The 27,466-nt window shown below is 42.6% G+C and overlaps 1 protein-coding gene across 6 annotated transcripts in view; it reads right to left on the reverse strand.

The window, feature by feature from the left end:
- TRIM9 (tripartite motif containing 9) overlaps positions 1-27,466 on the reverse strand; it is a 104,618-nt gene that overhangs the window by 27,072 nt on the left and 50,080 nt on the right. For all 6 annotated transcript variants that reach the window (XM_072963044.1, XM_072963048.1, XM_072963045.1 and 3 more), the window contains exons 2-5: positions 22,017-22,112; positions 19,624-19,746; positions 6,918-7,028; positions 5,624-5,777 (exon numbers count right to left, since the gene is read on the reverse strand). In XM_072963044.1, the coding sequence (XP_072819145.1) occupies positions 5,624-5,777; positions 6,918-7,028; positions 19,624-19,746; positions 22,017-22,112 (484 nt within the window). The remainder of the gene's footprint in view (positions 1-5,623; positions 5,778-6,917; positions 7,029-19,623; positions 19,747-22,016; positions 22,113-27,466) is intronic.

The raw sequence follows: 27,466 nt of genomic DNA on the forward strand, positions 1-27,466 counted from the left end.
TAAAAGATTAACTGAAATACATGGTGTCATGTGTAATTAAAACATGTGAACTTCATTTATATGTCCTCAGTGGATACACTTTAAAAGGCCAAGAAGACAGAAAAAAGTCTGACCAATCACTCATATTCATATGTCCCAAATTTAAACAAATAAGCAAACAAAAAAAAGCAACGTGAGACGGAAAGAGAGAGAAGGAAGGAACCTAGAAACACTTTAAATCTATTTCTCAATGTGCTGAGAATTATTTTTACTTTTTCCTTATTTACCCCAAAGCGATGTTGCATATAAAAGGAAATACGACAAAATTATAGACTCATTAGAAAAGGCTAAGGCTGATGTTTCAGAACTAATTTTATACTGGGTATTATATCATTACCCTTTTTCACTTTATTAGGTATAAAATAAATGGTCTACAAGAATCCAAAGTATTTTCAAATTAGTTGTCTCTTGTGTTTTGGAAATGGACAGCATGACAGTTCCTGGGCTGAACTTGGAGAGAGAACATTTTATTGAAACCCCTGGAATTGGAGCTACAATAGCTATCTTAATCTTAACACCATGATGATCATTCCTGGATATCTTTATTTTTCTTAAACAACTAGTTTCCCCTGACCTGATCAGAATTCTAGCACTCAGCATCCTATTAGCCTGCAAAACCAAGCTTCAGGCTAGGAGTTCTCCTCTTAGATACAGGTGGGTAGCTGTTCTTACTGACTTCCTTGGGGTCTGGCAGAGCCTCAGCTCAAAATTAAATTCTGCCACAGTGGCTTGTGATACCCAAATTTTCAAATGTCTGACTTTTTAAAGGCCATTCTAGCTCCAATTAGAGCTCATATTTTTCTCATTTGTTTACTTTTTTCTTTAATCCTTCAGATTGTGAATACTCCTAACCCTCCAGAATTCCTCTGTGAGAGTTCACAGGAGACTGGTGAGGATGTGGGGGAGAGAAAAGGAGGCTGGCCACCCACCCCAGACCTGGAAACATTGTTGAGGGCCAGACTGTGGGGAGAGGCTTACATGTGTCCACCTGCTTAATTTTTACCATGACCCCACTGACCCCATGAGGTATTACTATCTATTTGGAGACAAGGAAACTGAAACACAGGAAGGGTTCACAGCTGGGCAGGGGCTGAGTTGGGTCTCGATGCCAAGCCAACCGGCTCTAGGGGCCATGTGTTTACCTTGCCTCTCCATCCCGGGGGTCAGTAATAGTAAACAAGAGGGAAGGTGCAGGCCTAATTTCAAGAGGAATGTTCCTTTTTGATTCCTACAATGTGAACGATAAAGCTCAAGAATTGCTGGTCTAGACGAATGGCATATTTCACCTTCAGAGCTATGGTGACCGGGAACGCAGTTTTACTCCATCAACTCCTCTGAAGGTTCTTTTGTGGACTGTCATTCCTTTTTATGGTGGTCAAACAATACAAATGGCATCTGAGGGAAGTTTAGATTTTAGAGGGACAACAGGCGGTTTCTGGAAAGCTATTCCCAGTACCCTGCTAAGGATAAATGTGAACACAGGCTTTGAGGACATGGACTCTAGGCTCCCAGATCATGATACAGATCCCACGGGAGTTTGCATGTGTGCTCATCACTGCCAAATCTCTGGGCACTCTTTCTCCATGATTTATAGGAGGGGTCTGTTCAGATCACTCTGTCCTTGTCTATGACCTTGGTGCATAATCAGGGCTCTTAAGATTCAGAATGAGTTAATGAAGATAAATGTGTCCTTAGGTGGGTAGAGGCACTCAAGGGATTAACAGTCAGTAGTCTTTGTGCTAAAAAGGCTTGATGGACTACTGGGTCAGTGTTTCATCTTGGGTCACAGTGAACACATTAGTGTTTCATTTCAGCACTGACTCATGAACCTTGGGATCCTTTGTGTACTTAGACAATTCTGGGGTAATATTTTTCTGGGAGAGGGTAGGTATCTGAAATCTATTCTGAGCCAAGAACCAGACCTGGGTTGGACTGGAAAAAAATATTAAAATTTCATTCCCATGACCTGGTAAGAATTGACAATAGCAATGTAGAATTCAGGAAAAATGTTTTTATTACTCCGTAATAAAAACAGAAAACAAGGTTTAATCAGTTGTTTTCTACAAAAGAAAAGCTTGAGATATCAACCACTACTCCCAATAGTCTGGAAAGAGGGTAAGATGATTTTCTAATCAAAATGTAACCAGAAAACATGCCATTACAATTTAGGGATGTTTCAACAAAGAGGGTGCCAGCATTTGCCACTCAGATCTCAGCTGCTTGAAGGTGATGGTGAAACAAAAAGAGCAGATCAGTTAAATCCTTAGCTAATAAGAGAATAATTTTAGGCAATGCATTTTAGCTGAGCAGCAGCTGGCCTAAGCGGAAGTATTTAAAAACCAACAACGGACCTATCTTCTTTGATATTTTTAAAAAAGGCATCTGAGATGAAATTTCAAAACCAGAGAGATGCTCAAATTTTGAGTCAGAAAGTAAACAGATATTTTAGTTGTAGGTCTGAGTCATGGCTTTAAATGCATATTTCAAATAATTGAAAATATTTTAAACTTTCTACTAATCCACATATTTAGCACAATTAGAAAACATACATTGAAACTAACATGTTAGTCTCACGATGGTCAGATTAACACAATTCCAAATGTCACTTAAATTTTGGCCACTTGTACATGGATATGGGGGTGCAAATTCTTGAGATATTTTTACTGACAAGCTGTAAAAGCACAATTTATTAAACTGTGAATATCCTAAGAAAATAAAAAGACCCACACTCCACCAGGCACAGTTGTGTATATGCTAACAGATACCAAAGGGGCCAGTAGGAGAAGTCTTAACTACAGCCAATCAAGTTCTACTGTGTCATGACCTTATGGCTTTTTTTGCCATCAAAAGCATGACAGATGAAAATTATTCAGATTCTAAGGAGGACTGGGCTCTCACTGAATTAACTAAGCTTAATGAGCACAAAGCAAAGCACATGAATTAACTCTGCAGGATACTTATCAGAAGTAAATTAAATGCTAAAAAGAAAAGGAAAATGGAATAATCCAGTCTCATACCAAATGGCCTTATATTATACATATAATATAGCTTTATATATACATAGTTATATTAACTTCATACATAACTGTTCTGGGTAATTTTGGGTTCCAGGTGAATTTTTGCTGTGAGAGTGTTCTGTGTTCGGCCTTGAGCATGGGTAGCATCCTCTGCTGTGTGTACAGCCATGTCCACACTTCCTTCTGTGTACAGCCATAAATGGCCAAGCAAGGATGCTTTAGGAATGCGGTCTGTGCCTGCAGTTCCCACACCAGATGAAGGGCCTGTTCACTCCAATACAATTGTTAGCATCATGCAAGCCGGCAGGCCTGGGCTCCACTATGGCAGATGGACATGACTCAAAAAGGATGGGGAGGAGAGGGCTCTCCAGCTGCTTAAAGCATCTGAAAGCCCGTAGGCTTCTGCCCTCTACCGGCCCCTCCTCCTGCCTCATCACCAAGGCTAATTGGGTTGGCTCATTTTTTTTTTCTCTCTTCCACCAACAGCCTTTCCACTGCTCTCTTGTGACACATTTTCTCCTCTGAGCTACTTGAGACATGACCTTTCAATGATTCAACTTGGTTGAAAGAATAGGATATAAAGAGAGGTTGATCAAGGGGACTTTACCTCGGGCTCTGTACACTCCTTGGATGGTGACACTTCATAGGCTACCATGAAGGGGTTAAAGAACAATTTAGTAAAAGCCTGAAAGAACTGCTGCAACAAAAATTTCAGTTTCTTCAATTTAAGAGAAGACTTCAGTTGTTCCCTAAAGAAGCCCCTTAGTAAGGCACTAACTTAATAGCACACACTGGAAGTTGTAGATGGGTTCTGGAATCATGCCCCCTGGGTATGAATCCTGGGCCTGCCCATCATGAGCTGGGTGAGCTTAGACAAGTAACCCAGTCTTCCTGTGCCCCAGTTTCCTCAGCTGCCTAACAGGGTTATGAGAATAAAATGAGTTACTCTCTGGAAAGTACTTAGGAGTACTTCTGACCTAGTGAGCAGTCAATAAATGCTAAATATTTTTATTACTACAGTGAAGCATTTTTATTTACAATCTATACACAACTTACTTCGAAAGTTAATTAAGGCATCATCCTAAAGCAATTCATACTAAATAAAAAATTAGAAAACTGAAAATAAAACAGGGCAAAAATTCATTAAAAGGATGAGAGAAGGACATGTACCAGGGACAGGGATAAATGTAACTGCATGATGTACATAGCTCTAACGCTCACTGGGTTACACGGTTCTCTGTCTGATAAAAAGATGCATGTAGGTTTTTCTTAAGAAACAAACATTTTAAAGCACTGGATTCTCAGTCATTTATTACATGGATGCTTAAATTGGGGAAGCAAAGGGCAAATCAAATTTCTTCAGTTTTAAAAAAGATCAGAAAGAATGACAAAGTTACAGAGGTGGAGGACAGATCAGTGGTTGCCAGGGGCTGGGGCGGGGTGTGGGTGCGACTACACAGGGGCAGCATGAGGGAGATCTTTCTGGTGATAGAGTAGAGCTGTGTCTCAGCTGCAGAGGTGGTTACACTCGATAGCACAGACCTCTACACACACATTGTACTGATGTCAGTTTCCTGGCTTTGATATTCTGTAATAGATATGCCACATGCAACCACTAATGGACATTGGAAACAGGGTATAGGGGACCCCTCCTTACTATTGTTGCAACGTCCTATGAATACATAATCATTTCAAACTAAAAAGTTAAAAAAATCTGAAATATTTTTCAAATGAGATATTACTTACGCTGCCATAAAAATATCATAACCATTTCATGGTTAGCGCGAATTTTTACTTTTCTTTGAGAGTCATTTTCCTTAAGGTAATTTTAAGTATTTGTACTTCCCCTCAGCCACCCGAAAATCTCTAAGAGATCCTGCCATATCCCTTAACCACACAGACCAAAAGTTAACAAGTTGATTTCACATTTCCACTTTCCTTCTGTGCCCAGGATCTCATTTTCCTGACCAGCACAGGCAAATCGACTGTGATCCTCTCAAATGCCCCCGAATCCACGCTCCACTGTTCACTATCTCTGTCCCTGTGGAAGCAGTTTCAATTCTGAACTCCTTTGATTTTTATCAAGACATCTGGGTTACTGTCTGCAACAAGATTTTATGTACAGTGATGCGCTCTTTCTTTCTTTCTCCTTATCTCTTTTTACGTCAGCTGTTCTCTGATACTGAGCATGTGACATCTCTAAGACCCTCAAAGAGGCGAGCACTGAGCTGATCTGGATTTGTCTGATTCTGAGAGGCAGGTCACACGGCTACAAGTTATGTTTCCGATTCATGGTAAGACAGGAGCCATTCCACATGTTTGTAACCTTAACCAGAGGGGTGTGTGTGTGTGTGTGTGTTTGTGTGTGTGTTGACTTTCCCACCTGTCATGTGATTTATAAACCTAGTGGCTGCATTGTGTTTGCTGCAGTTTCTGGAAAGCTGCCTTTATGGTGGCAGTCTTTATGCTGGCAGCACCAGGATCCGCTCAGGGTGTGGCTATGATGGTGGGGGCGGGGTGTGGGGGTGTGGGGGTGGTAGTGGGGTGAGGGAGACCCAAGCACGCACCTTTCATCTGCACAAAGTCAAGCTGGTGGATGGACTGCAGCAGAGGGCTGTTGTCCAGACTCAGGTCGAAGTCTGTGGTCATCCTGGGAGTGAGCGTGCCTTTCCCCCACTGATCCTCCGTCAGGTGCACTCTCCTTATGAGGGCGTCAGAAATCTATCACATCAAAGACCACAGCCTAAGCAGTACAACCCCACACTGGACACAGATCACTGCTCCTCAGCTCCGGGAGCACACCACCAGCCACCGTGGGACTCACACCCTTCCCATTTCTGTGCAGGCAGCCAGGAGCCTGTTATGACAAGGATGCCTTGTGACTTATTATGAAAATATAAATACTCCATGAGTCAGAGTGGGCACTATAAATAATTAGTGGTTGTTAATTGCTCTAATATATGATATATGATCTGTATATATGATCACGCTATTTATGGCTGATCATATAGAAGCCAATAACATTAAATAATGATATGTTGGCAATCCATTAAGTCTACTGGAACCAACAACCCTAAGTTTCTGATATGAGCTGTGGGTATACCCTGTTAAGACTTAGAAATGAGTTTTATTAAATAGATTAGGGAGGCTGCATATGATAATCAATAAAATAGAATTTCTTTAAACTTTACATGCATCATCTTCATGTATCATTTTATTCTTTGGTAGAGCACTTTTTCATTTCTTATATTTAATCCCCCTCTGTCATTCTTGTCCAGCTTGGCAGAATTCGAATTAGAAGGGATACATGTTCCTTAATAAAAGGTCCTTGAATCATTGGGATCAAAAGTTAAGTAAAATTCAACTGACATCATAGCATCTCACTAAAACAGCACGGAAGAAATCATGAGACACCCAAGGAATGAAAGAAACTTCACTTTATTTGGGAAGAAACTGACTTACTGGCCAGAAGGAGGTGTCAAGGAGGTAGAAACCTTGTATGATTAGACATTTCTAGCTGACAGAACTGTCCAAGATATTAGTAAAAGGGCCCAATTCTTAAGCAAGGCAATAATTCTGCTTTGGAAAAACTTGCAGGGAATCATGTTTTCAGGATCAAACATGAACAAAACCAAATTTTAAAAAGCCCATACGCTTCTCAGTCTTGTGGCACATGGGGGCAGAGACTTCTGGGGAGTCAGTGAAGTTTCCTAGGCACCCACATACACACGTCAGCACCAAGGTGGGTTCTGTTATGGGGGGACCCGTGCCCAGCAGGGCTACTGGGGGCCTGGCCTTGGTGTCATAGACTCAGTCTCCCAGGACATTGAGAATCTGAAGCAGAAACTAGTTGACACTTACCTGCAAAAAGCCACTGGGATCATTTTCCTTAATCACCTCCAGGCAGTATTCCATGAGACCTGTGGTCTGGCGCAATTTCACTGTGCAGTGAGAGATCTGATCTCGAACCACCTGGGATGGATGAGACAACAGAACGGTCCAAAACGGCAGAAGGTACAAAAGAAGCAAACTGGGATTTTGGAAAATTTCAAACCAGAATCCAAGAGCATTACGGAATTGAATTATATTTATGAGGATACTCTGTGGCAGTGCCCGCTGTGGGCAATGGCTCTGGAGGACAGGTAGGATAATGGCTCTTACAGGGACTTGGACCAACCGAATTCATCAGAACATTATGTAGATGTTGGAACCCTGGGAAGCTGGTAACCTTGGCACCTCAAGGGACACCTTCCACAGGTCTCCCTCACTGCCCTCCGCTGGGAGCTGCTCTAAGCAGGAGGTTGTGAAGCACGGGTAAAGGAGCTGAGTGGCCTGAGGGGAGCGGCAGCTTCTGCTCCGTGACACAGTTGCCCATCTTCTCCTGCCCTCTAATTGTCCTTTCAAAAGAGCAAATGTCACCATCTGAACCCAGTTCCTTTCTTCTTCTGTTTCTCTTTTCCCTGGGTGGGTGGTGGGGTAGGGCTAGAGGTGAGACTTGCTGAAAGACAATGAGCTAATGACAAGAAGTAAGCCAGAGAAGGACTATGCAGAAGCAAGTTTTAAAAATAATTCATTTAGAATCACTCACTGCCTCGCTTTGCAAAATAGTTTTAAAGGCTATTTGCCCAGCTATGAGTCTGCCTTAACCTAGAGAGGCATCTCTCTGAATGTGCAGTTGCTGCCTCTAGGAAGCTGTCTTTCCCCAGTGTCAAGCACATGACAGATCTTAAAAAGTTTCCTTCTTTAGAAATGTTCATCTTCTGTGTCCTCTGCTCAGTGATCCAAATCCTGAAGCGGTTTTTGAAGCACAGAGTTGACCAAGGGTTTTCTAGGAACCTCAATTACTCATCCTCTATATTTATAGTACTTTGCAAAAGCCTCAAAAATAACCAGCATTCTGGATTTTATGGATAATAACTGAAAGGAGTTTTAATAATAATTATTTGGAAACTTTTCAGTTTTGTTCCTAGGGAACTGCAAATCAAGTTTTCAGGCCCTTCTTTTCAGTTTTGATTATAAATTTATTTTCCATGAAAGATTATTATGCCTACTTTCAAAACCAATAGGAAAATAGACCTAAAAAAACCAAATTGCCTCACTACTCCAATGCAAAATTTTAAAACATTCTGATATTTCCTTTTAGTTTTTTTCCTTGAGCTAGATTTAGTTATAGTTGCAATTATAGTATGTGACAATTTTACCTCCTTCCCACTTAACACCATATTATAGGCATTTCCGTGTTGCCACTATCAATAAATGTTACTGGGTACATAAATATCCCATTGAGTGGGTTATCATAATTTATTTAACCTATTTTTTGACATTTTAAGTTCTTCCTAATTTTTGGACAGCTCATTCATTATTGATCTTCCTTTCTAATTTTTTATTGTGATAAAACATACATAGCATAAACTTACCATTTTAACAATTGTTAACTGAACAATTCTGTGGCATTAAATACATCACACTGTTGTGCAACCATCACCATCAACCTTCTCCAGAACTTTTTCTTCTTCCCAAACTGAAGCTCTGTGCCCGTTAAATGATAACTCTACATTCACCCCTCTTCCCAGCCTCTGGAAACCACCGTTCTATTTTCTGCCTCTGTGAATGTAACTACTCGAGGTAACTCATATAAGTGGAATTATACAGGATTTGTCTTTTTGTGACTGGCTTATTTCACTTATATAGTATCTTCAAGGTTTATTCATGTTGTAGCTTGTGTCAAGATTTCCCTCTTTTTAAGACTGAATAATATTCCATTATATATATATATATATATACACACACATATATATCATATTTTGTTTATCCCTTTACCCATTGATGGGCACTCGAGTTGCTTCCAGCTTTTGTGTTGTGAATAAAGCTGTTATAAACATGAGAAGACAAATATCTCTGCAAGTCCCTTTTGCTTTTTTTGGTATATACCCTGAAGTGGAATTTCTGGCTCATATGGTGATTCTGTTGTAATTTTCTTTGAGAAATCATCATACTATTTTCCACAGCAGTTGTACCATTTACATTCCCACCAAAAATGCACAAAGTTCCCAATTTCTCTACATTCTCACTAAATACCTACTGTCTGTTTTTTTTTATAATAATACCATCCTAATGGGTGTGAAGTGGTATCTCATTGTGGTTTTGATTTGCATTTTCCTAATGACTAATAATCCTGAGCATCTTTTCATGTGCTTATTGGCCATTTGTGTATCCTATTTGGAGAAAAGTCTATCCAAGTTCTTTGTCCATTTTTAATTTAAATTGGGTTTTTTTGTTTTCTTTTGATGCACAAAATTTATAAATTTTCATGAAGTCCAATTTGTCTGCTTATTTTGTTGTTGCCTGTGCCTTTGGTGTCATATCCAAGAAATCAATGCCAAACCCAGTGTCATGAAGCATTTGCCCTATGTTTTCATCTAAGAGTTTTATAGTTTCAATTCTTACATTTAAGTCTTTGATCTACTTTGGGTTAATTTTTGTACATGGCTTTAGGTAACTGTCCAACTTTGTTCTTTTGCATGTGGATAGCCAGTTTCCCCAGCATCACTGGTTACAAAACTTCCCTTTTCCCATTGAATGCTCTTAGAACCCTTGTCAAAAATCATTTGGTTATATATGTGAGAGTTTATTTCCAGGCTCTATTCAATTTTTAGTGGTCTTTGTGTCTATCTTTATGCCAGTACTATGTTTTGTAGCTTTGTAATAGTTTTATAATCAGGAAGTATGAGAACTCCAATTTTGCCCTTCTTTTTCAAGATTGTTTTGACTACTTGGAGTCTCCTAATATTTTGACAGATGACTTGTTATTTATTGCTTTTTAACTTTTAATATAATTAAAATAAAATAAAATATAGGAATAAAAAATCTCTTTATTAGAATTGGTGAAAGAAACCAACTTTGATGTGAAGATTATTTTGTGCTTTTGATTGGGGGGAAATTAAATTTTACAATTCACTGGCTGATGTCTTTTCTTCTGACATCTAGTATGCTTCTGTCAAATCACCAACACTGTTGGTCTGGGCTCAAGAAATGCAAATGATTATATTTTTATTTTAATTTTATTACTTTACTTTAAAATAAGAAAGTAAAGAAAGGTTAAGTTTCTGCTTCTTGGGGAGAAAAAAAATACCCACAACTAAAATACTTAAAAATGCAAGACAGGTGACCTACAGCTAATAATGCTATTCCTCTCTGCTATATGAGGTTAGACTAAACTGTTCCCAGAAAATGTCTCTATATTTCAGTAGCCAGTGCGTTAAGTGCTGCTAGGTAGCAGAAACCTCATCAGTCACCACCCACTATCCAGATGGCCTCTGCCCTAAGACTGCAGAACTGACTGGTAGTGAAAGTCTGAATAACGAGCACGGACTGGATCTGAGCACTGTAACCCAGAGTGAGTCTGTTCTTGAGGCAAAACAGACCGAACTGTGTTTATTTTCCAGAACATTCAGCTCAGTGATAATTTTATAACCTAAATGTGCTGAAATAAGTACATTACTCAGGCCTCAAGAAATTCTATGTCTGCCTCTATAAATTTCCTTCTCAAGCAAGGTTTATTTGGTGCCAAAGGAGCTGTGGGAGTGTTGGGGTGCTCCAGCTACTCTTAAGAAGCTTCATTGTTGCACTGCCAAAGAGCCTGTGAGTCTCGGGGTGTTTGCCATTGGCTCCTGTATTCCATGGCTCAAGTTTCTTGGAAGGACTCAATATCCTGAGTTTCTGGCTCTCAACTCCCACTGTTACTATGTTGGTCCATTTTTAAAACATTTTAATCAACCATTTCACAATGATCACAGTAGCCTGTGATAAAAATCACTGCTAAAACTTAAATAGTTGGGGTCCCAGAGAAGCATTTTTTGGTGCTTTGTAATTAACTTTGTTTCTCAATTAATCTAGCAAGATTTCCCATCTTACGGAAATCAGCCAGATAATTAAATCTTTTAAGAGCATAATTTTTTTTTCTCTGAGTGTCTTTATCAGCTTTCTTACTTGCTACCTTCTTCACTCTGTGTTATCTACCACTTTTAAATTATTATTTATTTCTACATTATATTTTTTTTAATGAAAAACAATTCTTAGGAAGCCAGGCCATGTCACTTTTTGACTTCCACATTTCTGTGCAGTAGCTCTGATGCTCTGGAGAAACCCCTGACACTATGTTTGTAGCTGGCTGGATTTAAGGAATTGCTTTTTCTTTCCTTAAGAAGGAAGTGTACAAGTTGCAAGAGTGACATAAATAGGAACTGGGAAGCAATATTCCAGTTTTCATATGCATTAAAGCCTAAACCAGCTCTCAGGGAACAAGGAATTAATCTGTGGTCCACAGTTAGACCACAGATTAGAGAAGGCTTTCACCATTTTACCAGTAGTCACCATCTGTTCTGGACGGCAAGTCCTACTGATCACTTGAAGAGTTTTATTTTGTTGAATGGTACATTTATAAAGGTCATATCTTGGGTCACGATATGACACTGTACCTGTTCAGAAAAGGAGAATCTGAGAGCAGACTTTTGTGTCCCTCTGAATGCTTAGACTTTTTTAGTAGCAGAGAGCAACCCATGACAACTTATATAACACAAATGTAAAATGTTGTTCTGTCTATCCACAGTACATTTCCCACCCCATATCCTGCCACTCAGCTCATGTGATACAAAGACCAGCAAAAACTGAGCTTAATTAAGGGGAATTTCATTATTTTATCCAGTTTTGACCTTGACACCTCCATCTACCTCTCCATCTTTCATGTATGTAGCTCTTTAAATTTTTTCCTTTAATTCTTCTTTTTAATAAATACTTCTTCTCATAGTACTCTCTCTCATCATGTGGTCTGGAGGGATATCCCTAGTGATATTTTAGTCTAAGTAAATAGTAACAGAAATATAATCTATACATTTCAATTGCCATTTAAAACAATTTCCCCTAAGTACAAGGCAATCCTTTTTTTTTTTTTCCTATTTAAGGTACAAGTACTTTCAAGATACAAGCTTGAAGAATTTATTCTTCACAGTCCCTTTGGTCAGTGGGTGTGGTTTCTTCTGTGTGTCCCATCATGTCCTGAAGCAAGATGACAAACTGATGCTTGTGAGTTATAGGTTCATCTATGAGAATAAATAATTCTCTTCCTTTTCTCCTAGAGTAGAATATTATCTCCTATATTATCATTACATTCACTGAAACTTAGAGGCATTTAAATGAAGGAAGAACATTTTAATTTAATCACATGCCACCATTCTCCCACATGGTTTATGGAAATATGACAAATATTTCCCCCATTCTCTTGATACCACCTTCTGTACTAGTGTTATTAATTTAACCACACTGGCAACTAATCATTTCAAAGACAAGTCTGAGGCCTGGAGTTTTTAATCAAGAAATGTATTCTTTAGGCTTATTAAGTAAATAAAACACATACCTGTTTATTTTAAGGAAGGCTTGAGATTTTAACAACTTCCTATCTCAGAAGTGTGAATGCCATCAATAACCTTATCAATAAACACTGAGTGGAATACCAAAGCATGCTCTTAGTGTCTAGAATACTGTATCCTTGTACAGAGAAGTTAATGAAGGAAGAAATGCAAGCCATATGGAGAGGTAAGCATCCTGGTGTGGTCCTATTCACACAGGAGAGCATTTACCATCTATGGTGTTCTGCAATGAAAGTGATGCAGCCAGTATGGTGTTTTGTAGGGTGTGAGGTACGATGGATACTCCACCATCTTCTGAGTATGCGTTAAGTGCCTTCTGGAGCTAAGGAGTGCCACTCATGTCTAGGTTTAGTCAAAGGCCGTTAAAGAAGTTCTGTGACTGGCCCTCATTGGCACTGCCAGAGTGGGTAGAGGGTGTTCAAAGCTATGTCCCCTAAACTTGGTGAGCTCCAGCTGCATGTGGTGGCATCCTGGTGGTTCCACGGGCATCTTGGGCACTCTCTTCCTTACAGGTCTCTTTGACCTTTGCTCCTACATGGTGGGAAGCAGAGCACCACAGAATTTGACAAATGCATTCACCATTAATGGTGGGCTTGTTATCAATAACAACTGTGGTTAAATGATTAGAGTTGGCCCCCTAAAGACTTTGGCTGAGGGCAAAGGTTTCAAGTGTTCCAATGTGCCTAATGTTTTCAAATGTCTTCATTGTCGTGGACTAACAGGATTCCTTGCTAGCAGTTTTATTGAACTTGAGTGGATTATTGACTTTTCCCCCTTAGTTTATCGTTTTTCTTTCTAGTAAGGACTGTAATCATCAAATCCTACCTAATTATTTTTAAATTCTTGGTGACCTTATGCAGGCCCTTCCCTCCTCCTTCATTCCCTCCCTCCCCTCCCTTCCTTCCATCTTCCTTTTCTTCCTTCCTCTATTTCTCTAAATCTGAATCAAAGGATTATTTGTCTATTATGCAAAGCACTGGCAAAATGACTTAAGTAAGCAATTTGACACGCCAATAACATCCCTAGTGTAAATTTGTACTCTGAACATATGGACATATAATTAATTTTTATGCTAACATATGGGAACAAACAGGCAATACATGGTAAGTAATGACAAAGATGCTGATGACAATAATAATAATGTTTCTAACAAAACCCAACGGTATACTTGGATTCAGAATCAAGTATTCTATGGATACCTACAATTATGACGTGGAGGCCCTCTGTAAAAGTAAAAGCTCTGTAAATCAGGAAGCTTAATCACTATCCTTCAGCATTCTCACTGAGTAATTTCATTGGTATGTTAATTTACCAACCACATATGGAAATTAAAGGTTAGAGTTTTTCAGAATATTTCTGAATAATTATGACAATTTTTTTTTCTTTTGGAGGATCTTAGAGTTGAAAGAGAACCAAGAAAACACGTATCACCTTGTACCATTCAACACATGAGTTCATTCTAAACTGTTGGGGAGAGAACACATTTAAGATGATTGTAGAATTCTTTCAAATTCTGCATGTTACATAAAAAAAAACCAGATATTTCTTTGGGCTTACCAAGAGAAGAATGACATTTGTAAAGTTACTGAAAAAACTGTAGATCTCAATAATTATAAGTGTTGTCACAAATTCTCTGTGGGGATCACAGATAGTAGGATATTTTAAGGCCTTACTCAGCAAAGGAAGACCTGGGGAGGATGTGAACAAAACATACAGTTTGGACAAGAAACCTGGGGACCCAGGTGACTCTGCTGACGGTGCAGGTGTTGCCCAGTAGTGCCAAATGTGACTTAGAAACATTTTTTGAAAGCTCAAAAGCATTTTTCCCCTACAGTAGCTTTCTGACATTTGATTAATTCACTACATCCTGAAAATAGATATTTGGCCCCCAGTGTTTTTTTAAACCACAGAAGGGTATTCACTGTAATTTACATTTCAAACAGTGTTCCTAAAATATGGTCACATCTGCATAAGCCTCAAAGCCTGTTTTTCAGCTTTTAAAAATAGCTCACCAAACTTGGTGCACCACTTTATGTGATGATCATTTATAAACTCGAGCCACTAAAGCAAGTTCCAGGGTCAGGGACAATCGCGCTAGTACATGGGCTAATTCTACAATACGAACCTGGTCGTAGGGAGCATGAGTCCCTGGGGCATATCCTCAGTGTGCTGAGTGAAACCATACTTTCAGTCTTTCAATGATAAGAACAGTAATGAAGCTAATATTTTAAGTACTGTGCTAAAGGCCTTTACAAGGCCCTATGAGGGGACAACTGCTTCGAGCCTTATATGACACTCAGGTAAAAGAAACTGAGTCACAGACTTGTCCACGGTTAGAGATCTAGTAAGTGAAGTTTTCCTCACACCTTGTTCTCTATGACCCAGGATCTGGACTCCTCACTCAGCTCCATCTCGCTTCAGAACCAGAACTGTTCAATCTGCTCAAGCAATCAGTGCTTTCAGAGAGGGGCATGAGTAGATAGATTATAAAGACTGCCTTTATGCACACTTGCTTTCCAGCACCCCCGGCCTTTCGGACTGCTCAAGAAGAGAAAGTTGCCAGAAGAACACACACACAACTCTCCTCTTTGTCAGCAAAAAGCAGGCCCCCAGAGAACTCTGCCAAAGGGAAGCGGAAGACCATAAGATTATCCCCGGCGGACTCTGAGTGATGGGTTAGCCAACAATGACAGAAAGAAGTACTGTGCTTGGCAAGTGATGTCTACAAAAGGCCAGTCTTTTCTCACAAATCTGAGTAGCAACTGAGGAGTGACAAGAAAGGGACAAGGCAGGAGGAGAAAAGCAGAGGGAGGGAGACATGGAGACTGGCATCAGCAGTCACGGCGTTGGCCTTGCTGGCTGTTTTTAGAAGTGGTGACAGATACAATTGGCTCAAAACAGCAGAGAAACAAATCGCTGGAGACAGAAGACAAAACAGCTTCGCTGCTGTGGGGGACGACCGGCCACCTGTCTCTCGTTTCCGTAGCCCTCTGGGATCTGGGGCAGGGAACTCCACCCTGGGCTAGGGAGGAATGAGGACAGGCAGCTGCCTCTGTTCAGCAGGCCTGGAGCACAGCAGTGTGCCCAGTGGGGGCGGGATACCAGCACCGATGGACCATCACTGGACACGGAGTCCCTGTGCATTCTGTGCTGTCTCCATCTGCGCCCACCGGAAGGCCCAGAACTGATTTCCCATCCTGCAGAGGCAGCACTAAGGAAGGAGAACTGGGGGGCTTTCATGCCCCTTTGCACTTTGTGATGCTCTAAATGATGTTCTCTCAATCCTGATACCCTCATCCATCCACATTGCTGTCCTTCCACCTCTCCGGTATAAGAAACCTGGAGTCACCACTATAGTCACCTATGGCAGACTGTTTACCATGCTCTGTTAAAGATGCCAGGAAAGTGTCTGCAACATTTCACAAAAGAGATGTCCATTAAGGAAAAAGTTGAAATTTATGGCTACATACTAAAATGGCTGGTCCACTATTTAAGGGGGAATTCCCAGCTGTCCAGCCCATTACCTGAAGGAAGACAACTGTGGTTTTATCTTAGATACTCTATGTGGTTCAAATGACATTTTAAGTTTCACCATACCAATAAAAGTTCTGGGTTCCAAAGGGTGCTAAAATGAAGGGCTATAGCGATCATCTTTTTAGCAACGTCAGAGGAGGTGATGGAAACAGAAAGCATCCATTGGTCCTCACGGCCAGCTGGATGCAGCAAGGCCAGGGTGCACCGTGCTGCTCACTATCGTCTTCCCTCGCAGCCCTGCCCATCCCCGCAGGCAAGGACATCAGCCACCCCAACACATGCCTCCCAAAGTTTGGGCTCCTTCCATGCCAGCTTTGCAGGAGGCGCTCTGTGACCCTTTCAGCTGGAAGTAACTTTCCCCACCTCAGAACTTCCATGACATGGGCCACCTTCACCTGGAAACTCACTCTCAACCTATGTTGGAGTCAGTTGTGGGTATGACTTATCTCCTCCGTGGCACTGTAAGCCCACAGGGGCAGGACTCATCCTGAGTCACCCTCGTGTCCCTCTCCCCCGCCCCCCTGCCCAGCACTCAGCTCCTAGCAGGTGTGCATTAGGTAGGTGCTGCCTGACTGGTGAAAGGATGAGAGTGGGAACATGCCTTCTCTCTGTACCGTACTACCAGCCAGAGGAGCAGAGTGCCACGGTCCAGATTCTGGGCTCTGAAGCCAGGTTACCAGGACCAGAATTCTGGATCCTTGGACCAGTTCTTAATATCATGGTGCCAAGGTTTCCTCATTTCTAGAATGTGGATAGTAGCAATAATAACCTTGTAGAGCTGTTGTGAGGAACAGAGGAGTTGATCCCTGTCACACAATTTGTATAGTGCTGTGTCAAAGCAAGTATCCCTAAATGTTAGCTATTGCTGTCACAAAAGCCAGGGCCTGGTCACCAAGGATGCTCATTCTGTGTTCTACCTGGGTAGCTACAGAATCACATTTCACAGCACTTCTAGATTTTAATTCAGATTGAAAAATGATGACTCCAGAAAATTTTTCATTCAGGCCTAACCCATCTTGGATGAAAATGCCTGTGGATTTAAATCCATTTCCCATGTTGCTGCAGCTAAATGTATAAGATTAATATCCACATGGGAAAACCTTCAGGGAACTTTCTGGGTTAAAAATAGTATCTTTAACTGATAGGCATAAGTAGACTAGATAAACAAGATTATACTCTATAGCACAGGGAAATATATACAAGATCTTGTGGTAGCTCACGGCGAAAAAGAATGCAACAATGAATATATGTATGTTCATGTATAACTGAAAAATTGTGCTCTACACTGGAAATTAACACAACATTGTAAACTGACTATAACTCAATAAAAAAAGTTAAAAAAAATAGTATCTTTAATACTGCCCCCACTTCTCTCCCTTACATTTTAGGAATTACCACATACGTTATCATGAAACACAGTCCAGTGGTCCTTTATGGAATTCAAAAGCAAATAACTTGATCACAGACATTAAAGGACTGGAGCCTGGAAACTGATGAGCTAGAGGAAGTCATCTAAGTAAAACCTGCCATCTTTCAGCACTTTGTGAATCATGCAAGACACAGGGCAGTGGGGGTGCCTCCCTAGGAAACCCAGTGCTTTCCAGATACCTGCAGCTCAGGGTGAAGGCTCCACGAGGCTGGGGTTGGTGGGGTGCCCCTCAGGGGCTTGTGTTCATTCTAAGATGAACCTGAGAGGGTCTTCCAGTTAGACTCGCTCCCAGGAAACAGTCATGGTCTCTCTGGAAGGAGCGGTAAGATCCCCAGCCTTGGTTCGCCAACCAAGCCAACAGGCTGAGGCTCTCTGAACATTGGAGCCTTGGATACTTTTCTCTCCTAACTCCTGGTTCAGGTTCCAACTTTAAGACGTGCAATGTTTTTACCAAGGAATCGGCTGTGTCACTTTTTGATGCAACTGTGCTGTTGCTATTGCATCGGGAGCACTCGAAGAGACGTGGCCCTGATACAGCACCAGCGAGGTCAGGCCAGCCAACTTCATTGGAGGGCACAATCCTTGCAAGCCCTCTCACTTGGACCCTGTTGTCATAACTCAGCCTCCAGCCTGCCTCCATCCCACTGGCCCCCTCACAGTGACAGGTGGGTAAGTCATAGAGGCGGGGGAGAAAGATTTATATTTCAGCCGCATTATTGCCCTGGCTTTGGGGAAGAAAGAAGCAGGTGTGTGGATCTAAATGTGTTCTTTGGAGCTGTAGGTGGGAAGCAGACAAGGGAACCTCAACGAGGAAGCTGGGGTCAGGATTTTCTTTGCCTTTGGAGAGACCTGTTAAGCATCCCTGGGAAAGGTTTCTCTTTCATACTGCCTGGTCCCCATCTTCCTGGCACAGTTCCCTGGGCCCTGGGTCCTGGTGTGTGGTGAGCACAGGTTAAGGACTGGTAACTCTGCTGCTCAGGGCTCAGCACTGGGAGTCCTGCTGCAGATCTTGCCCAGGTCTCATGCCCCAGTTAGCAACTGGCTTCTTGCCTTGTTCCTAGTAACCATGAACTGGGTACCAGTCCTGCTCAAAGCATCCCTGCCACAAAGCTTTAACCCCAAATTTTGTAAGCTGTGTTCTCTCAGTTCTTCATTATGAAATTTTTCCTTGACTCTCTCACTGGAATCCCATTCTTTTAGAAATGGGACCTTCTCTTGCTCTTCAGGGACTAAAGCCTGTTCTACACTTGCTGGGGAAATCTGCCACTTCCTGGGCTGTTCTCCAGACACCAGCTCCCCTGAGGCTGTGTCGGATCACTGTTGCCCACTCTTGAAGCTCCCTGATGCCGACTGCCTGACCTCACTGGAGAGCCTACCGTCAGACCTCGCTCCTCCCTCCACCCACCACCCACTGGTGGCCACCCTGAGGCTTGCTGGCCCTGTAGGTGGCCGTCTCCCCATGGCCTGCTTCTTGCTTCCTTCTGCTGGGTGCTGCCCGTCTATCCAGCCTGCTCTCATGGGTAGCTGCCCCCCAAGGGGGCAATAAATGGGGTGTCAGATGTCTCCAGTGTCTCCAGGAGGACCAGTCCTTCTGCCAATAGGTCTCCAAACTCGTAATCAATTGATTCTACTGTGTGATGAGCAAAGTCTGTACAGCTGTTCAATCGCACAGTTTGCTTTAGAAGTTAAGACAAATCTTGTTTGTTTTCTGGAAGGTACAGATTCCATTTCCCAATTCAAAAATATATTCGCCTCTGCATGGTCGTCCTGGCCAGTCTGTCTAAAACTTCAACCCCCATCCCTAGTATCCCCCATCTGCTTTTCCTTATTTTTTTCCTTAGCACTTTTTACTAATATACTGCAAATTTTACTTACTGTTTATCCCTTCTGATGGAGTACAAGCCCGAGGAGGACATTTTTTGATTTTGATTTTGATTTATTACGTCTGTACCCAGAGCACTTGCTGGCGTAGGGAAGTCTCTCAAGAGTATAGGTGACATAAAGGGAGGAGTGAGTGGTGAATAAAGGGATATGTCTGCTCCCCACGGGCCGGGCCACTGGCCCCCCAAGGCTGCGGGTACCCTGTGCCCCGTCCAGCGGGCGCCACCCTCCCAGCCTGTCCATCACACCCCGGGAGCCGGCCTGCTGGCCTCTGGCTCTCCCCCGGGGCAGGACTCACCTTTAGCTTGTGCTCGTGCTCCTTGTTGACGCGGGCAAGCAGCTGGGCTTTCCGCCTGTTGAGGGCGTCGATGAGGGCGTCACACTGGGCCACCAGGCAGGCTTCGAACTCCACGCTGTTCTCCTGCACGAGAGGGCACAGCTCTCAGCTGCGAGGTGCCTGGGCGCCCGGGGCTGCTGGAGACAGCAGGGCTCCTGGGCATCTGCAGGGCCGCGGTCCTGCCGCAGGGAGGGAGGAGCCCTGTCCACAAGGCACAGCTGCTTCTTGTGAACAATGGAATGAGTTTCACTCCACAGTGGTAGTGTTCCACTTTAAATTTAGATTCAAAGGGATCAATATTCTTTAATACATTTATTTTTTATCAAAAGGAAATCATCTCCTCCGTTTGAATTATAACAGGTAAAATCAAGTTTTAGTTTGTGGGGCTGAGCAGGAACACTTTTGAGGGCTGGCCTATGCCCAGCTGTGCCTGGTGGGAGGCGGCGTGCAGAAAGGCTGGGCGTCTGAGGGAGCTGGGTATGGCTGAGGCACGAGAGACACAGAATCACTGAATTCAGGGGAAGAAAGAGGAAGGTGGATGGCAATGGCCTTCGATATTAAACAATAATCCAATGGCAGCAGAAATTTGTAAGAATAATCACGGGCAAAAGCACTTGCTCCATTCATTCAAGAAGCAAATAATAAGTGCAGGGAGGCAGTGGAGAACAGTCGGTATATGTAACAGGCGTCTCTCGGCTGTGAAAGTCAGACCTGAACTAAGAGCTTGTTGGGGGCCAGTAACTATGTTCTAAATGGATTATAGCTTTCCCATGATGTTTACACTGAAAGCCGGGTCTAATTTTTTTACTTGATTTAAATCTATACGTGCTGTAGATATTTCCTTTAAGCAATTCTCTCACTAAATGATAAGTATTTGTTAAAGATAATATTTTTGCTGAGTTACATCTGTAATTTTGATTCTCAAACTATAATCTGAAAAACAATTGTAATTTACAGCAAATGAAAGCTGAATACTCCTCACAGAGACACTAATGGCAGGGAACAAACAGCACTCATCTGAGTAAACTGTGAACTTTTGGGGGCTGGAAAGGAAGGAAGAGCTTTGTCTATCAAATTTTAATTTGCTCCCAAAGTCACAAAGAATTGTGTCTCTTAATACAAGGATCTATGGATAGGTGTTAGGTCACTGTTTTCAAGCGCAAGGTCTTCCTCACATAAGGAGTGTATTTGTAATCACTTGAACAGTGACTTCTAAATGTTCAGTTTTGGCTTTCACGGCAATTGCTTTTGAGCTCACAGTTCCCTGGAAAACATCATTTAAGAGCTCTCTATGTCTCGAGCAGGGTAATGTCGGGAGGGAGGGGGCAGTTTCTCCGTGGAGGCTCTGATTCAGAGTAGAAAGAAAGCTTTGCTCTGATGAAGAGACGATGTGCAGAGGCAGGCCCGGGGCTGCAGATTTTATGCCAGCAAAAGCAAAGAAGGGACCAATTGATAAACTCTATTGCTTTGGGAAAGAGAAGGAAGTGTACAACTGTAGGCTTATTAGGGAATCAAAAGTTTTAACATGGGCCAGCATGCCAAAAAAGGGCAAAGAAATCAGCGTGAGATGCTTCGGAAGGGCTGGCTTCCATTTAAAAAGCCATTTCTGCCTTGACATGGGTTACATACTAACTCAGAAAGCCAATTTACTGGAGGCCAGAGCTAAGGTTATTTCTGTGAAGTGAACCTCAAAATATAAGAACAATAAACAGCGTGGAAGGTCACCATTTTAGCATCCCATGCAATTTATGGCTTCTCCCCTTCAGCTGCAGCAGAGAATTCACAAGCCCTCAAATGCTGGCTGATCTGCTGATCATCATGTCCAGATAAAGCAATCTGAAATAATAGTCGCCAGGAGATTACGGCTGAAAAATATTTAAGTACCTAAGTAGAGGAGAAGCATTATTATGGGATAGGAAGGAGGGAAAAAAAGGAAGAAAAAAAGAGAAAATGTGATTTTTTGTTACCATTAGATGAGATATACTTATTGCATAGTGCTTTGGGAACCTATAGAGTTTAAAAAACTCAACAGTCATGACTCTGAATTCACAAAGAAATGGGTGTCTTTCTATGCACAGCAGTAGAGAATTAATAGCTCAGTGTGGAAGATAGGGAGTATTCGGAAGGTAGGGTGGTGTGGCTTGTTGGGAAAATATAACCCTCTTGAAAAGGGATATATCTGAAGCTGCTCTCTATGTGTGTTTATATGTATCAGATGAGACAAGGCAGAAAAAAATACATAGGAAATTCCCCACAACACATAAAAATATAAGAGAAGACAAAGATAGATCCCCCACTACACAGTTACATCTTAACCCGTGGGGCTTGCCTTCGGTCTCAGGGGCTGCCAGTACCTGGATCTGCTGGACCATGTTGCGCAGCTGCACCAGGAACTCCTTGGCTTCCTTGGCCCTGTCTGACAGCCCATTCAGCGCCTGGGAGAGCTGGCTCTGCAGAGACGAAGAAGGAAACCATGGAGTTACCATCGCAAGAGGCAACAACAAGGCCATGCAGGGTGGTTGTCATCCAAGACCCAAGAGTCCTCACTCTCCTCAGATTCCTCTTGTCTGAGCTGGGCCACTTGGCCAACATCTGTACTTGAGGAGTCTGGTAATAATGGCGTCCAGGCTCCTTCCATTGCCTCCTGCAGAGTGTCCCCTCTGAAGCAGCGAAAACTTGTGGCCATTCCACTCAAAGACCCTTACCAGCTGATCTCTGCCTGGAATTTCCTCATCTCATTACTTAATTAATTCAGCAATAATTTATTTAATTTTAAATTTAAAAATCTGTGAGTCAGACGATCTGATAATTAACAACATTATTTAGCCGAAAGAGCTACTGATCTGGGATTGGGGCAGAAAGAATGACGAGAGTCAAGAACAGGATGAGGAAAGGGAAGGGGCAAGCACATATGATGCTCTGGGACCACTTTAATGTCATGACAGACACAAAGGGCAGGATGACGTTCCTCCCCATCAATGTCTTCCTTCTCTCGAGTGCAGCCCTGTCGTGCTAGCTCCTCTCCACACCAGCCTCCCAAAGCAACATGTTCTCTCTTTCTGGTTTCCCAAACCGCCCCATCCATGTGGGGAAGCAGTCCTGCTGGGAGGGTGGGGCAGGGGACACGTGTCCAGGTAAGCACTGGCTTTCCCAGCCTCCTTGCCTGGCGCATGGGACACGCTGCTAATTGATGAGACCAAAGTGGAAACTGGTTGGGACTGGAAGGTCTGAGAAAGCTTCTGCTTTTTCTGCTAACGTGGTTCCAGTGTGGCTGGTGCAGCCTCTTCCCTTTTGTTCCTGACTTGATGGCAGAGGTCTTGTGACCCTCATGAGGAAAAGGCCAACACAGTACAGGAGGAGGGATGAAAGGAGAAAGTGCCTGGGTTACAATGGCATCTCTGAAGTCTCCTACCACCAAACTTCTTGTCATGTGGAGAAAATGGCCTCCCAGTTACATCCCCGTACTGGAGTTTTCTATTACTTGCTGCCGTTAACATTGTACTTCATACAAAATTCCTTCTCCTGACAGCCTGGGCAAGTCCTTCCATCCTTCCTGCAAATTACAGGACAAACTCCCTTTCCCACAACACCTTCTTTGAAAACTAAAGCCCATTCTCCTCCTTGCCAACACAATGCCTCATGCACTCCTTCCTTTCAGTAAAAGAATAGAATCTTACAATTATATGTCTTGGTCCTGTGGATGTTTTTCACTTATTTTTACATCATTAAATACGAAATCGGGCACTGAATCACTTTAAAAATGTGCGTACCATGTGCTTGGTGGAAGCACTGTGGGATGGCAGAGAAAGCATAGGCTTTGGAAAGGTTCAAATTCTGGCCCCTTCCTAAGCATGACCTTGAGAAAGTCCCAGTGGACCCAGTGAAAAAAGCAGGAATAATAATACCTTGTTAGTTGCATCACTGTGAGGGTTTAATGCATTCATCAGTGTGAAAGCTCCTGCTAGTAACGTACAGTGGTTAAGGGAAGTATTCCAAATTCCTAAACGCTGCCAGTTACTGGCTGTTCATACCTCACACATAGTTTTACGTCTCCATAAATGAGAGGAATACTACTCCTCTTGGGTGCTGTGGGCATCTCATGAGACACTGTATCTAAAGCCCAGAACCCTGCTGGCACATGGTGCAGGCTTAACACACATCTGCTGTTGTTGACTCTTTTCCGCCTTCTCCCTTCCTGCTCACACACCTGCAGACTGATGTGGGGGGTGGGGTCTGCAGGGCAGATTGCTGGTACAAGATCTGTTGGAAAATACCCTTCATCACTTGTGCTTTGATGGATGTACTCTGGGAGGCTAGACCAATGCAGCCAAGGAAGGGAAAGCACAATCAGCCCACAGTTGCTTAAAGGGCTACTCAGTTATTTATTACTAGGTCCCAGGTGCACTACAATTTGGGGTAAAAGTTTTCTCCTCAAGACCTTTCACAGGAGCCCAGGGGATGGAGGAGGGAAAGAGGGTCTCATTTGGAAGAGTGGGCAGTAGAATGAAGACATATCCTAAAGACAAATTTTGTTCCTGTGGCTTTAGAACACATACTCCCTCTTTTCCTGAATGAGTCAGAGTTCGCTGGGCTACGAGTTTTCTTCCCCATTTGATTGTAACCTACACCTTAGTAACCACATTTGGAGGTTTACGTAGAGAAACCAAATTCATTCAGCTACACAGAACCGGAGTTACCTGATTTCTTGTATTTCAGTCTTGCAATTATCTGTGTCTGTATAATGCAAGTCATACCTGACACCCAATAAGGATTATTGACCAGGTGCTGCTATATACTTAGAAAAAAATTATACTATAGTAGATAAAGAGCGCTGGCCTCATCCACTCCCTAGATTTTATATAGCAAAGCAGTAAGTAAACTGCAAAACTCAATTTATTTGCAGATTTCCTCCCTTTGTGTCTATGTTCAGCCTTCTACCTGGCTAATAATTGTGCTGGTATTTGATAAACAACTGCACTATAAGATAAAGATCTAGAAACCTTTCTCTTAAGTTTTGTCACCTTGTAGAAACTGAGCAGGAGACAGTCTTGGAAACTGTTTATCACTAGAAAATGCCCTTCTTCTGAGGATTTATATGAGCATTGTTTTTATTGGACAGTCTTTTGATCGTATTTATAAGCTACATCTGATATAGGAGAACATTATTATTGACTGATTTTGTTTCCCAGAAGCATTTAAATTCCTGCTATATGTTAGCAGAAATGTTCTGTATTCAGCACCACAGACCAGCCCTATGAATTTATACGAGAACACCGAAGATACAAATATTTAGTGTGTGTTTTCGTTACAGCATCCTTGGCGGTACGTGTAGCCATTAGAAGATGTTTATAATGCCTAAGTAATGACATTCTGATTTCTTGGATGTTTGTTTTCCAATTTACTGAAAAGGTGTCATGATCCGAAAGTGAACAGGAGTGGGAAAATGATGTAGCCAAAGCAGTGCTGACAGATTTCCAGTCCAGAGCTCAGAGCATGCTCAAAATAACCGAAATTGCCTGGAAAGATGACAAGTTGTTTGGAGCTTGAAGAAGAAAAACAAAGAACTCCGCCTCCTGCCTACTTTTTCTCCCTCCAACTGTTTTTCCCCTCCAATTTCCACCCTTTCTGGCTCCCCTAGCCTCCCAAAGGAATGCATATGATAAGAGATCGGTCCCCTGTGGAGGGTGTTTCAGAACCACTATTATTTAGGCTCAGCAAACGGTAACGAATTCAGTCCATCCTGACCAACCCCCTCTGTGCCTCTGCATCCCCCTAGCTGCTGCACCTTCCCAGACAGAAGGCCAGGTCTCCTTTCCTTTCCCTGCTGTGAACATTACTCATCTGTCATTTCCCCCTCAATTTACTACGAATATTGGATGGAGACAAATTGGGACAAATGAAAGGAAGCTTCCTGGCTGTCTGAGATTTGAAGTTACAGGCGCCAGATGGGTCAAAAAGGATCAGCCAAAGAATCGGTACAAAATAGATGAGGCAGCAAATATGCAACAGCAGCTTGATGGCCCCAAAAATGACCTTGCTGCCTCCCTGGGCAGCTCCGACAAGTGCTCGCCACTCAGGACTGTGGCCCATGCCTCCCCCTTCCCAGGTACCAAGGGCAGCACGAAACACAGGAGAAAAGTGACAATTGATGCAATGTGATTCTGAAGAAAGCCCCTCCGGTCCCCCAGGAGAATAACACTCTTCCTCAAAGAAATGCTGATTTTTGAGTCTCACTACATTATTGACATTATACAATTAAAAACTAAAAGCAAGAAATAATTACAACATATTGGTCATTTCTTATGAGCCAGGAATTCTGATGTGTGCTTTTAATCCCAATCTCTAGCCTGCCATTTTGCAGAGGCTCAGAGGTATGGATACTCCTGAGTTCAGGTTTTACCACTCACATACACAACAGCCAGAAAACAAACCCTCGTCTGATTCCAAAGTTGTGCTCTTGCTTCGGCCTCCCGAGAAGAGAATTCCTTCCTTGCCCACACAGGAGGAAACAGAAACAACCCATGACGAGAGCATGTTAACACCCAAGAAGGTGAGTTAATGAGGGGATTAGGATTATGGGGGAATGTGATTATGCTTAACAGTCAGATAATATATAATCCTTAGTATGGCTAGTCACCCTATGGGTCAGTCAACTTTCTTCCTGCATAAAGTTTTCTAGTGAATTTTATTTTATTTTTTATATCAGTTTATTTATTTTTATTTTATTAAAAAATTTTTTTGGTGGTGGTGGGAGGTAATTAGGTTTACGTATTTATTTTTTAATGGAGGTACTAGGGATTGAACCCAGGACCTCATTCATGCTAGGCACACGCTCTACCACTGAGCTATACACTACCTCCTTCACTGAATTTTAAAAGGATCCCCGTCAGAGAGGCGTCTCATAGGAGAGGGCCAGAGGCTTTGGGTTGGGGTCCAATGCTGGCTTTATCACCTACTGACGTGAGATTTTGGGCAGGGACTGGGCTGAGTGTGGAATGAGATCAAGGAATGAGAATTCACAGAGTGACCAGTACCTGGGGAACCTTCAAGCTGAGATGCCCAAGGGGCCTGATTCTCCTTCTAGCTAAAACTTCTATTTTTCCTGTCTGTACCTTCCCTGCCCCCATGAGGGGCTCTTTCCTCTGGTTTCTCTGTTGGTGGAAGATCCTGGATCTATTGTAGCCTCAGCTCACTGTAGGTAGCTGGGTGAGAGGCTGGGCTGCCTGAAGATGCCACCCTGTCCCTCAGCCTAACAGCAGGGCTGGGGCAGTGAACATGCTGCAGTTTGCAAACTGAGTAGCTGGGCTGGGAACTGAAACACACAATCTAGGGACAAGAGTATGCATGTGAGTGTGAGAGCATGTGAATGTGTGTGTATGAGATAGCTCATCAGTGGAGTATGGGGAGGCTCTTGGCTTTGGAGGAGGCTTGTATCCATGGAGTCTTACAGGTAGGGCCTTGGTTCGCTAAAGTGCTGCTTATTGCTAATTGGTTGTGACAAAGATTCTCTCCTTGACCAAACTCTAGCCAGGCTCCTCTGAGCCCTCTTCTTGATTTTATAGGCCTCAACTGTGGCCTATAAGACTTGAATAAACACTAACATAATCTTAACAGCTCAAGTCTTAACAGCTCAAGACTGTATCCCTCTTGCGTGACCCTAGTCCCCCTTAAAGTGTCTGTCTGAGAAAACTCAAGGCTGCCTAAAAAGTTTACTGTTGTTCTAGCCAACATGTGAAGACAGGAACCCCCACCCCCACCCTTCCCAGTCTCTGTGGGAAGGTGGGAGCCTATCCTCGGTAAGCAC

The sequence above is a fragment of the Vicugna pacos genome, chromosome 6 (assembly GCF_048564905.1).
Source record: "Vicugna pacos chromosome 6, VicPac4, whole genome shotgun sequence".
NCBI classification, from domain to species: Eukaryota; Metazoa; Chordata; class Mammalia; order Artiodactyla; family Camelidae; genus Vicugna; species Vicugna pacos.